Here is a 12,166-nt window from a genome sequence, read left to right on the forward strand (position 1 = left end):
CTTCCTAGAGGTAGATCTGGAAGAGAGCTTTGTACTGCAGAATAAATAGAAGAATGTGACCACCTGGTTAAACAAAGAGCATTTTATTACATTAAGACAGTTAGCTACTTTCTAATGCTTAGAAATACTACAGCACTTGCCCAAATGAGAAAAGTTCAAATAACACACAAGAAGTTACAACCAACAAGTAAAACAGGCACTTTAAATAACTAAAATATGACACAAGGCAAGGTCCAGCTGCATGCCACTGAGGCAAATACAAGGAAGATATCCCTTCAGATTAAAGCAACATCTAAAGGCACAGGAAAGCTTGTGCTACAACTTAACATGTAACAAACCCCCCTTTTCCTCATAAAATGAATACAAAGCATTTGCATGATGTGCTCATGTCATTTTAGCAAAGGCTGCTAAGGCTTAGAAATGTTTTAACATTCAAAATGTGTTTCTGGTTTTCTGAGCTTTGATACTTGTGTGGCAAAACAACCAACTGCTGTGTACAAACTTCAGGAGATGATGCAGCCAGAACTCCAGTAACAGACAAGCAGTCAAATACCTACATCCTCCTCCTTTCCCCTGGCTTAGCAGTAGCAGATTTTATCACATTCCTTCACCAGTTCCTGTGGAACACTCCACCCTGTACATGAATCTAACATTGCAATGCACTGCTCTTTAAGGGTTATTCTTAATAGCTTTACACTGACCACGTAAGATGCACATTGGGGTTTTTTATTTCAGTTCCCAGATGGAGTGCAAAAAAGTTGAATGCTCAACAAGTAAACAATCAAATTACAAAGGTCAGAGTAGCACAGCCAAGTGCCCCTAAAAGAAGTAGAAAGAATCCCCCTTATTCATTCTTTCCATTATTGGCAGATGGATTCAAGACAGAAGAACTCCTCTGTTGCAAACTTCCATTAACTTCTTGTTTCCTTATGTGATCCCTGTAAACAGGAAAAAAGGAAAAAGTTTTTACCATCTGTTCTTCTATAAGATTGTCTTTCAATTTTTTGCTTCAAAAAATGACCAATATATGATGTAAACCTGTCTGAGACTCCTGGAACATCTACTGCTGCTCTACCAGGGCTTCTCTCAAGCAGGAAAACAAAAAAGAGAAATTTTACCTGGGTTTTTACATGCTATGGGGGGAAAAAAAAGGACATTTTTTCTGGAATTGGCAGACAATATTACAGACGTATCATGCTCCGGGGGAGTGGTATGCAGCCCGGGAGCCACAGCACGCTCGACCTTGCCCTGTAGTTTTGTTATCCTGACAATATCACAGGCTCCAACAGGCAGATTGTGTGTGCCCTTGAGAGCTGTGCAAGGAGCACAGCTGTGATGGAGCAAAAAGTCTACAAGCTGCTCCGATTTTTCCTCTTGCTCTTCCCTCTGCTTAGGAAGTGATTACCGTTAACTCCCTGGCTGATGTTTCAGTGGGCAACAGATGGCACTCCAGCACAACCTGCTGGTGCTTCTTACTCCTAGCCAGATCTTGGGTAAAAGTACGGCTAGGGCAATACTGACTGAAACAGGCCTCCAAGACTAAAGTACAGGAGACATGCCTGGCGAGCAGCATGTGTACACCCACCACCACCTGTAATTTCTATTTTGGCCACACTGTTCCTTTTAAGTACCCCTCTGCCTATTCCAAATCTACAAGTGATTTTGCTCAACTGTAATCACAGTAATCACAATGTTAGGGGTTGGAAGAGACCTCAAAGTATTATCTAGTCCAATCCCCCTGCCAGAGCAGGATCACCAAGGGTAGGTCACACAGGAATGCATCCAGGTGGGTCTTGAATGTCTCCAGAGAAGGAGACTCCACAGCTTCTCTGGGCAGCCTGTACTCTACAAATGCAGGTAAGCAGAGACAGCTGGGTCACTGTGCAGACAGAACTCCAAAAGGTTCACCTTCTATGCAAAGTCCAGTTTGGAAGTATTTAAGAACAAATGCTCTGAGTGAGATGAAGTTATATCTTACTACCTGATGCTGGTTTGTATTAGTACATGCACATTTAAGGCACTTTACATTTCCCCTTTCCTAACAGGAAAGAGGGCATGCATTCACACTCACATTAAAATACTTCTTTATGACTATGATTATTTATACACTGTACATTAAGCCACCAGGGTCACCAAAGATGCTCTAGAATTCAAGAGGTGTTTGTTACAGTAAGCAGTGGTAGCCCACTTACAATAAATTTAGTCATCAGTGCAATAGTACAGTGGCAGAGCTTGAAATCCAACCATGCCTCGAGCCATCAGTACTGACCTTGAAGCATACCAGTAGTTGACCAGAGTTGAAAGAAAAACATAGCAAACGCTCAGTACTCCAGTAACTCCCAGTGAAAGTGCACCCAGGCCACACAGCACACAAAGAAGGGCTACACCACCTATGGCTATTGCAACACCTAGTAAAAGAAAATCAGCTTGTTACTTAAACTAGCTTATACACAAGTGACTTAGAAGAGCTGGCATTGTACCACAACCCCAACATCAAACCATCTGGGAGAAGAGCCTTCTGCAATCAACTAGCTAGCCTCTGTAAAAGCTATTCATGCTCAAGATAACTGTTTTAGGCATATCCTGGTTGGGATTAGAAAGGAAATAGGATTTTCCTGGTATAGACTACACTTAATCAGATTACTACTCTTGTATTAAGAGTTTCACCACTGCTGAGATCTGTGGGCTAGGTACAAAATCCCTCAACTACCAAAGTGGCAACTCCAGAAGGAAGAGGAGGCAAAGACATTATGCCTTAAAAGGAATTAAGTACATACATGCATGCATACATACCTTCCATGACTATCACACCAATACAGGCCATTATGGCTGTTGTAACAACAAAAATGAAGAAAAATGCAATGGGAACAGCAGACACTGCAAGAAACATCAGGAGTGATAAGGCAACAAAAGGATGGTCATCTAGATATTGGCCAACACGAGAATTCATAAATGCAACAACCTGTGGATAAAAGAGAAACAGTTTGCATTTTGGTTTTATTTCTTCTCATAGACAGCTGTGAAAACATTCCTGCTCTTCCATCAACCAGAGGTACTAGCTTTTTGTAAGTCTGCAACCTGAATAGAGGACAGCTCTTGCCTCTGTATTTCAAAAGCACGAGCACTTATTGCAAATGTAGACAACTTTATAGCAAATACAATCCTACCAACAACAGACATATTTCTCTTGGACTTCCTACTTCCATTTCTGCACAAGCAAACAAAGAATAACCCCAAATAAAAGCCCTGAAAACAAACAAACAAATACCTGAATCACAGTTTAGCTGCACAGATTCAATGGGGTCTCAGCTATAACTTTGAGCTATTTATTAAGTTAAAAAATACTGCAGAATGGTTATTTGTCTGTTTTCCCTGTGCCTGAGCAATATATGCAACCTGCTCATTTATTTAGCAGTAAGTAAGTACAGTGCTGGCATACCTCTACCACAAACTTGTTAGGAATTTAATTGTTACTGGTAGGAAAAAAACCTATTCTTTTTAGAGGCAGTATACCTATATACTGGAATTTTACTGTAGTAGACATTTCCCTTCCCTTAAGGAATATGTATTGTAGTTTTCATTCTTTTTATAGCTGCACAACCATTTCACTAAAATGTCACTCAACTACCTCAGCTGCTTGTATCAGTAAAACAGAGAAATGCTTCCCTTTTTTCTTGATTGCTGAAGGTGTGGGAGGACAGCCCTTCTCAAAGGCTCCACAGTGTTCACTTCAAAACAAGGGAGTGAACTGTATTTAAATAAATCGGGGCAGAGTAGTGTCAACAAGTTAGGAGTATCTTTATAAAACACATAAAACTGTAACCCAGACCCACATTGGAGTTGCTGTGGATGGACTGCATGATGAAGTGCCACTGCTTCTGTAGTTCTTGCATTTCTTTAGACATGTTGTGATCCTCCACCGCGATCTTCTGAACCACCAGCTCTCACTCAAGCCATCCAATTCTCCTTAAATTGAAGATTCAATTAGTAACAGATTTCAGATGTTAAGGTGAATCAGAGAGTCTAAAATACTTTAACAAAAGCGTGTGTCAGGTAGGGGGCTCGCCCCTGGAAGCCCTCCCGAAAGCCCCAAAGCAAAGTATCCAGACACACGGTGACTCACGCTGTGTTCCTTTATAACATTAGCTCCGTATTTAACTGTTAGGGTATTGAACGGCCAGTAAAAAAGGATATTTTAACTATCCTCATGGACAGCTTACTGCTACGAGTGCGGGGAACTTGGAAACAACTGCCGAGACTTGATTTTACAAGCGGCCTCACGTTCAGAACTGAAACTATACCCTGTACAGCTTCAAAACCCTGCATGCAAGGCAAAACGCTTATCAATGCCACGAACATAAGCTCAAAAACCTCGCTTTCCTCCCACAAAAATGTAACCTGTTGTTGCTAGGGGTTCCCTTAGTAGCGAAAGGTTAGGCACATCTTCCTGCCTGCAAATCTAAGCAGCCAGCGTGTCAGTATGGCTGTTTATGCTCTGCTTACACACGCAGTCCCTCCCTTTTGTCTACACGGTTATGTTCATACAGCAGCGGCCGGGTCCTTGTTCCCAGCAGCACTGTCAGCTCTGGCGGAGGCTGCCACTCCTCCGAGAACGCCGGCTCTGAGCGCGGCAGTGCCCGAGCCCTCAGCGTTAGCCTTACCACACCACCGCGGCCTCCACCGGACACTCACAGCCGAGGTTAGACGCCGGTTAATCACACCCCGCCACACCACTGCTGCCGCATCTCCCGAGCACGGTACCGCTACCCGCGGCCGCTGCTCTTCGAGCGCACTCCCGGGCACCAGCCGCTCAACGGCAGCGGCCGAGCCCTGGGCCGCGTCCCGGCCTCCACGACCTGTAGCGCTAGGGCACGGCGCAGGTCTCCCCACCGAGCGCGGTGGGTGCAGGCCCCGCAGGGTCGCCGCGGAGCTCCGCGCTGACGACTTGGGGCCCTGTGGCGGTGGGCTGCGGAGCGCTGCCCTCCCGAGCCGAGGGAGGTAAGTGGGACAGTTTCTGCTCCCACAGGACTGCGCCACGCTGCCCACACCGATCCCCCCGCTGAGACCGAGCGGCAGCCAGGGCTGCCAGGCCGCCCGCGGTCCCCAGTCAGGCGGAGCGGGGCGGCGCCGCTACCCGCCCACCCTCCGCCGAGCCACGGCCGGCTCCCTCACCTGCGGCTGCTGCCCGCCGGGCTGCAACCCCTCTTGGCGGCTCGCTCTCCCGCCCGCCGGATGCAAGGCGCGGCCCGGGCTGGGCCTCGCTAGGGTTGAGGGAGCGCCACCGCCCTCCCACCGCTGTCTCCTCCCCGCGGGGCCCGGCGGTGCGGCGGGCAGGGCCGGGCGCCCGGGCAGGCTGAGAGGGGGGAGAGGTCTGGGACAGGGCTGTAGGTGGTGTGTCAGGGGCATGGCCAGCTGGGCGTCTAGCGAGGAAGGGACTGAGAAGGTTTCCAGAGGTCACCCGGGACTGTAGCAGGCTTTTCTTGTTTCCCTGTTGTGCCCTTTAATGTCCCCCTTTCCCGTGCTGCCTCTAGCCCCACCGAGCCCTGCTTCAACCGCTCCGGCCTGGGCACCCTTTGGCAGTGTGCAGGGTCTGTGCAGCTTTAAAGGCGCACATCCTTGAGGTTTCCAGAACTCGGGACAGAAGGTGAGGCTGCAGCCGCTGTAGCCGTGCAGTGCGCCCTGAGGGCCGGATGGCCGTGCGGACGCCGCCTCACCCGCCGAGCCCCCGCTGTGCGGGAGAGCCCTGGCGCTTTTGGTACCGCGGCGCTTCTGAGCTGTGCCTCACGACGCCGTGTGCCAGGATCTGCTCGGGTACGTGTCTGCAATCACACCATTCCCAGATGCAGGGGTTGCTGCCGTTGGAGTGGGAGGCTACGAAGGCGGCTTTCAGTGAATGACTGTTAGGCAGTCACGCAGTGTGGTGGTGTGAAACGGCAGCCGTGAAACACTTCATCTGACACAAGCATCTTCCCCTGCCTCTGCTTGCTTGTTCCCACACGTTTCCACTTTGTCCTGCTGCTTCCATGGGTGTTTGGGTGGCCACGTGGGAAACCTGTTGAGGGAGATGTTCCACAAGAGGAATGATTACTTAATTCAGTTGGATTTCCAGCAAGTTCAGTGCATCCTACAGGGTCCCAGCATTTGGATGGGACTGCTCATCTCAGAAATGATGCTTGGTGAGGTATGTTGCATGATGGTTTGGCCTAGCTGCTTTCCAGAAGCACCATCATGGTGTTAAAGTGTGAGGCTTCAGTGCATTACCAGCTGTTGCTACATAGAATCTTTCATGCTGTAAATTACAGCCAGAAATTAGTAAAATGTTTGTGTTTCTCAGGACTACTTGTCCTGGGTTCACACAGCCTGCTGTCACAAGCTCCAGTCTCTCCCCAAACAGACAGGAGGGAAAGTAACACAGATAAAAATCCCCAGGCAACTCTGGGTAGAAATAAAGAGTTTTACTGGAAATGATTACATTAGCTTGTTTGCAGACAAGTGCAGCAAAATGCAGAAGCAGCAGCAAAAGCCTGTGACCTCTCCCAACCCACAGCCTACCCAGCAGAAAAGACCTGGAAACTGAAAGCAGCAACTGGAACAGGAATCTTCTTCTTACAATCTGAACTTCAAGCCCCATGATACTTTGCTCCATCCACCACTTTTATTTTGAGGCTGACAGGATGGCAGCATGCTGTTGAATATACATCAGCAGATTCAACTCAACCCATGACACTGCTTTAAGCACTATTTTTGATTGGTGCTGCCCATGAGAGTGTTACAAAATGAATGCTTACAGTTTCAGAATTATGTTTTAAAGGCAACAAACAGCATGTTTGATTTGTAGTGTGCTGGTCTATAATGCAGAGAAAGGCTTTATACTGTATGGTGGTTTTCACCTGTTGGACTCTCAGGGCTTTGAGGTGCTGATTTCAGTGAGCTCTACAGATGCAAGGATCTGTGAAGGCAGAGGTTTGCATATGATTGCAGATTTGGACCATAGGCTTATCTTGTGGGCCCAACACAAGATACCCACAAGAAGAGGATGGTTTATTTTACTTGATCTATTAAAGTGTTTGTGTGTGTAAAACTGAAGTTTAATTTGTTGATTTTTGTATAGATTTTTTAAAGTGAGTGTAGGGAAAAAACTTAACTGGTAGAATTACAGTGTAACATAATCTGTTGGTAATGGCACTAATAAAGTTTAATGGCTCCATGGAGTTCAGAAGTATATCGGAGATTTTACACTTCTGGATGTTTCTGAAACATGCTGTAGCTGTGGTTTTGGAGATAGTCTTGTAGGTCTTAGTAAATTATTCCCCTGCTATGCATAATTATTTCTGCTGCTAAAAATTCACACATAATCTCTTTCTATATAAAAATCACTGGTTTTAATGTTTCCAAAGCAGCACAAGTAGTTTATTTCACTTCAAAGTGCATGTATATTTAAGCAATAGAGTTGTTGTGCACAGAGGAACAGTAGTTACTATAACTGTTGCTTAATTGAGTTTGTCTTCATGCCAGCCTCGGCTCGAATTAGCTGGGAAATACTCATGTTGCAAACCGGCACTAAAGAGTCTGGGCTGTTACAGCACACTAGCTGAGCAATTGCCATTCCCAGTGCTGATCCTGTACCCCACACTGCTGGGGTGCTGTGAGGCCTCTCTCGAGGGTCGGTATAAGGAGAGTGCACTAGATCTCATGTCAGATGGTAATGGTTCCTATTTGTGAAGAAATTTGATGGAGGACTCTTTCATCACATAGTGATGACTGTTGAGTGGGAGGCAAATGCATATAAACAGACTTAATTGGAACCCAGAGTACAAGTATCCCACTTGCTGTCTTTGGATCTCCAGGGAACTCTGTATGGTAGAAAAGAGATTGAGATGTTTGGGTTTGAGAATTTGAATCTTTAATATTAGGGTTTTTTTCCTAGTTCTTCCTAAGAAAATTTGGGGTGGTATAGCTTTTAGTGCTCTTGGAGCTCCTTTGCTGTGTGTAGTATTGTCAAACAAATGTCAGTTATGTTAGGGCTACACTTTTGGTAGCTTTCAGAGGTAAAATGAACCTGCACAGTTGCTCACTGGTTCCGCAACCACAACAGCTTGGTGCAGCACTGCACTGTTAAGGGTTGTTTTCTCTCTGCTGGAGGAAGAGAGGGAGGAGGGAATTCCTGTCTCCAAGCACCAGCTATGCTGTAACTGTGAAAACAAATCTGAGGACTGAAAAGCTGAGTGTCAGAAAAGTTCACCAAGCTGGAACAGGCAGAGGGACGGGTAACAAAGGGGTCTTCAGGGTAGCACCTGCTCTTACCTTGATCACTCAGGCACTCTGGGGGTGTGTAAAACATGCTGGGCATCTCTGTCTTTCTCTTTTTCCATTCCTGTTGATATGTGCATATTTCTCATGGTATTTAATGTGTGACTATTTGCTGTAAACCACAACTAGGGGCCTGTTTTTGGAGAAAGTGGAAAAGGGCAAGGTGGAAAAAAAACCTCTTGCTTGAAAGGCAGCTGGGAAGACTTAGAAATAATAAGGTGAAAAGTGAGCTTAAGGAGAGCTAGAAAAAAGGAGAGTGTGTGATTCAGAGGGGAAGAAAGCTCAGTGTTGTAAACAAGGAAGGGGAGAGCTCATATTTTTCTTCTTCCTGGCAGTTAAGAAGCTGATTGTTTCAACACCTTGTATAGTACCTGAAATAAGTCTCTTAATTCTTTTCCAGCACACGTGACAAGGTGCTTCTATCGAGGGAGAGGACCAAAAACTTCTAAGCAGAAACCCTGAACAAGCCCAAAAGCAAAACTGAGCCAACAGAGCCCAAGGCTCCTGAGGGTAAGTTCTTTATGCAGTGACTGTGAGAGCTTCAGATGAAATTAGCCATTACTGGTGCCTAGTGGTTTGACATTGATAGAACTTTTCTTTTAAAACACTCATTGAATATTCTTTGGGCCTAAGACTTTACCATGTAAGTCTTATTAAGAATTCCTTTGCTCAAGTGGTTAAGTTTTTTAAAGGTTGGTTATGAGGCATATAAATCGAGTTGCTTTAGAATGAGCAATGGTTTTCTTAATAACTCTTGCAGCTTTAAGAATGAACAAATCTCCTAATTAACCACATGGTTTATTCATTTTTAAAGTACCCTAAGGCCCAATCTTTTAGCCATTAATCAAGATCAATTCCTTCTGTCTTTACTGAATTATTCCTGGCAGTGATGATGTCTTGATTCCTGTGTGTCTGTGTGAAGGCACACTGGGGAATACCAAGGAGGTAAATCAGATCAGTCCTTTCTCAAGTTTTATTTCTAAATGAGCTCTACTTTCATACTGAGGAGGGCATGGTTTTTTTTCCCATTGGAAAATTAGGTTTGAGCAGCCTTGTTTTCTAGTCCTACACAAAAAAGCAATAACCACATGCTAAAAATTACATTAAAAATGTATGTTATTAAAACATAATTGTATTGGGTAACAACTTCCTCTTTTGTGGTGATTTAATTCTCTGGTCTTCAGATACCACATGCATCCACTTTCTTTTTCTGATAGTGTCACTGTGTAGTTGGGAATTTGTTCCTCATGAATCTCCTAAACAAATTTAGGAAACTCAGAGCAGACTAGAGGTGAGATTTTTGCCTGTACTAAGGAAAGTTGTCATTCTAAAGCATCTTAAAGCACTGTAAAGCTGAATATTGTTAAGAGAGCTTTGTGTGGAGTCCTGAAAGGTCACCTCAAAGTACTGTCACCTTGAGGAGGTGGAACATAGTCCCAAGACATATGAGGTGTTCTAACATTTGTATTTAAGCACTTTGCAGAGTCCTCATGAGTAGTGTGCTTTTCCAGTGGCAATACAGCTTCTTTTGGAACTGGGTCATTGTAAACAGGCAAAAAAAAAAATCTAGTGGTTGCTTTTTCTCCTCAGGAATGCAGTTTGTACAACTTGGACAGTTTCACTGTCAGGCTGGCAGTCTGGTAGGCTTTAATGTTTTAATATCCAGTGTTTATATTATTGCAGACTCCACACATGGAGTTTTTAATATAACTAAAGATACTTAAACCAGTTTGAATTGTTTTCAGTGATATAAAAGCATTACTTGTTTGTTGTGGTTTTAATCTGACATTTATTGGTGATAAGAAGATTTATCAGATGACTGTGGAGAACGATGCAGGCTGAAAACCCATTTTGCTGAGGAGCCTACTCCACAGAATGTCCATTTCCTTAAAACTAGAAAAGCTGCAATATGTAATTGTCAATGAAAACTGAAAGTCTGTGTTGTTTCAGAATAATGTCTTTCACAGTATATTAGAGGTTGGAAGGGACCTCAAGAGATCATTGGGTCCAAACCCCCCTGCCAAAGCAGAATCACTTAGGGTAGTCTGCACAGGAATGCATCCAGGTGGGTTTTGAAAGTCTCCAGAGAAAGAGGCTCCACAACCTCCCCAGGCAGCCTGTTCCAATGCTCTGTCACCCTCACTGTAAAGAAGTTTCTCCTCATGTTGAAGGAGATTGAAGCTGTTGTTCCTTGTCTTATTACTGTGCACCACCAAAAAGAGCTTGACCCCCTCCACTTGACACTCACCCCTCAGATATTTATACATATTCATGAGATCCCCTCTCAGTCTTCTCTTTAAGACTAAACAGCCCCAGGGATCTCAGTCTCTCTTCATAGGAGACAGTGTATTTCATAAATGTCTTTGAAGTTGTTTTTAATTTCTCTCTAGTCACAGAGGGATTCTGTATGCAACATGAGTCATGAAAAACGCTCCCCGGAGTCACCATCCCTACCTGCTTCAGCTGCACCTTCAGAGTTGTACCAGGTGTGTGCTCTCTCCCCTTGTGCACGGTTATACATTAAATTACATGTACTAGAGTGATGTAGGCATCATATATTACCAGGCCTTAGGCAACTGAAGTAAAGACAGCAAAAAAACTGATTGAAATTACTAAGTTAGAGTCCTGAGTAGGTTATCAGGTACTTCATTAGAGATGCTCTTACTTAGAAAAATGTTGTTATGGTTTCTGTTATGATTTGGATATTAAACTTTGGCAGTTTAAATCTGTTCTTTATTGACAATTATTTGCCATTACATTTTTGAGTAACTACTTTGAGGTTAAGTTTCTGGGGTAGGAAGCATATGGTAACAATATTTTTTTCTACCAAACAAATTGTGATTTTTTTCCCCTTCCTGAATACTCTAAGGCAGAGCACAAAAGCCCCTGAGTTAGAATGGTGTTCCAAAACCAGCTGAGATCTTGACAGGTGAAGCATTGATCAGAGTGGATAGCTTGTGCAGCTCTACAACCGCAGCCTCTGCTGTGTGACACGAATGAAAATTACATATGGCAATACTTAAAGGGAGGAAGAAGGGTGAGCTGGCTTTTTCCACCCTGAGTTGCTCATTTGTGTCAGCTCTTAGTTCATCTAAGATGTCTTTCTTTGGAAAATATATTGTTTGTTAAAAGATTGAAGTAGTTTCTGATGGAAACTTTTAAGTGACTTTGTTAGAAACTTAAGTGAAACATACTCTAAAATAATGGTAAAAATGTTGGAGTTATTCTATGAAGATTTCCAGAGAATTTTTTTTTCGTCTCTTTTCATCCACAGATCAGACTTCTGGGCATGTGTTAAGGGTTTATATATGACATGGGAGCTGATATAGTCAGTCCTGATTTTTTTTTTTTTGTGTCACATAAGCAGTAGATATTTGTGAGGTGACCTTCTTCCTCTCCAGAAACAGCTGTTCATGTCTGAGCAACTTTTTGCCCATAGCAAAGCACCTACAGTGCACTCAGGAGGTTATTCTACCTAGCGGGGAGGCAAGAATATCATTTACAAAGTGGGCCTAATTAAGACTGCAGATGAGAATTCAGCTTAATGACTTCAGCAGTTCCTAAAGATATTCAGTGGCTGTCTGGAGAAAATCCCCAAATCTCTGAGTTACTTTTAATTCTTGTATCAGTTAATTCCCCCAAAACTGTAATCTAGGGATCTGCCTCTCTGGTGTGTGCAGTGGAAGACATCAAACTCAAAAGATTCTATGAACTTTCAGAAGCTAATTTAAGGAGTGAGATTGCAGCAGTAGTGTGAATGTTTTTTCTTTTCCTGATAAGATTCATCCTGTCAGTCAGAAGAAAAATGCAAGGCAGATGTAATAATCTTGCCTTTGCCTCTGTTTCATTTTGGCAA

At 44.1% G+C, this 12,166-nt stretch overlaps 2 protein-coding genes across 4 annotated transcripts in view; one reads left to right on the forward strand and one right to left on the reverse strand.

Moving 5' to 3' along the window:
• Positions 1 to 67: 67 nt before the first annotated feature.
• On the reverse strand, positions 68 to 5,281 carry LDAF1 (lipid droplet assembly factor 1). 3 transcript variants are annotated; one of them, XM_068146806.1, is made up of 5 exons: positions 5,173 to 5,281; positions 3,834 to 3,966; positions 2,794 to 2,962; positions 2,270 to 2,408; positions 68 to 938 (listed from the first exon to the last, which is right to left on the reverse strand). In XM_068146806.1, exons 2-5 carry the CDS (start codon positions 3,903 to 3,905, stop codon positions 845 to 847), a joined length of 474 nt encoding a protein of 157 aa, XP_068002907.1. In that variant the 5' UTR covers positions 3,906 to 3,966; positions 5,173 to 5,281; the 3' UTR covers positions 68 to 844. The 3 variants fall into 3 exon arrangements, with proteins under 3 accessions (XP_068002907.1, XP_068002908.1, XP_068002909.1); XM_068146807.1 differs by lacking the exon at positions 5,173 to 5,281 and adding an exon at positions 4,693 to 4,997; XM_068146808.1 differs by lacking the exon at positions 5,173 to 5,281 and adding an exon at positions 4,662 to 4,746.
• A 3,496-nt stretch (positions 5,282 to 8,777) lies between these two features.
• Positions 8,778 to 12,166, forward strand: part of DNAH3 (dynein axonemal heavy chain 3) — a 59,590-nt gene continuing 56,201 nt past the window's right edge. The window contains exons 1-2 of the mRNA XM_068146809.1: positions 8,778 to 8,820; positions 10,701 to 10,796. Coding sequence (XP_068002910.1) covers positions 10,725 to 10,796 — 72 coding nt within the window. The 5' untranslated portion in view covers positions 8,778 to 8,820; positions 10,701 to 10,724. The remainder of the gene's footprint in view (positions 8,821 to 10,700; positions 10,797 to 12,166) is intronic.

This window comes from Melanerpes formicivorus, unplaced genomic scaffold (assembly GCF_026170545.1).
Source record: "Melanerpes formicivorus ecotype bairdi unplaced genomic scaffold, bMelFor1.0.p_v2 SCAF_14, whole genome shotgun sequence".
Lineage (NCBI taxonomy): Eukaryota > Metazoa > Chordata > Aves > Piciformes > Picidae > Melanerpes > Melanerpes formicivorus.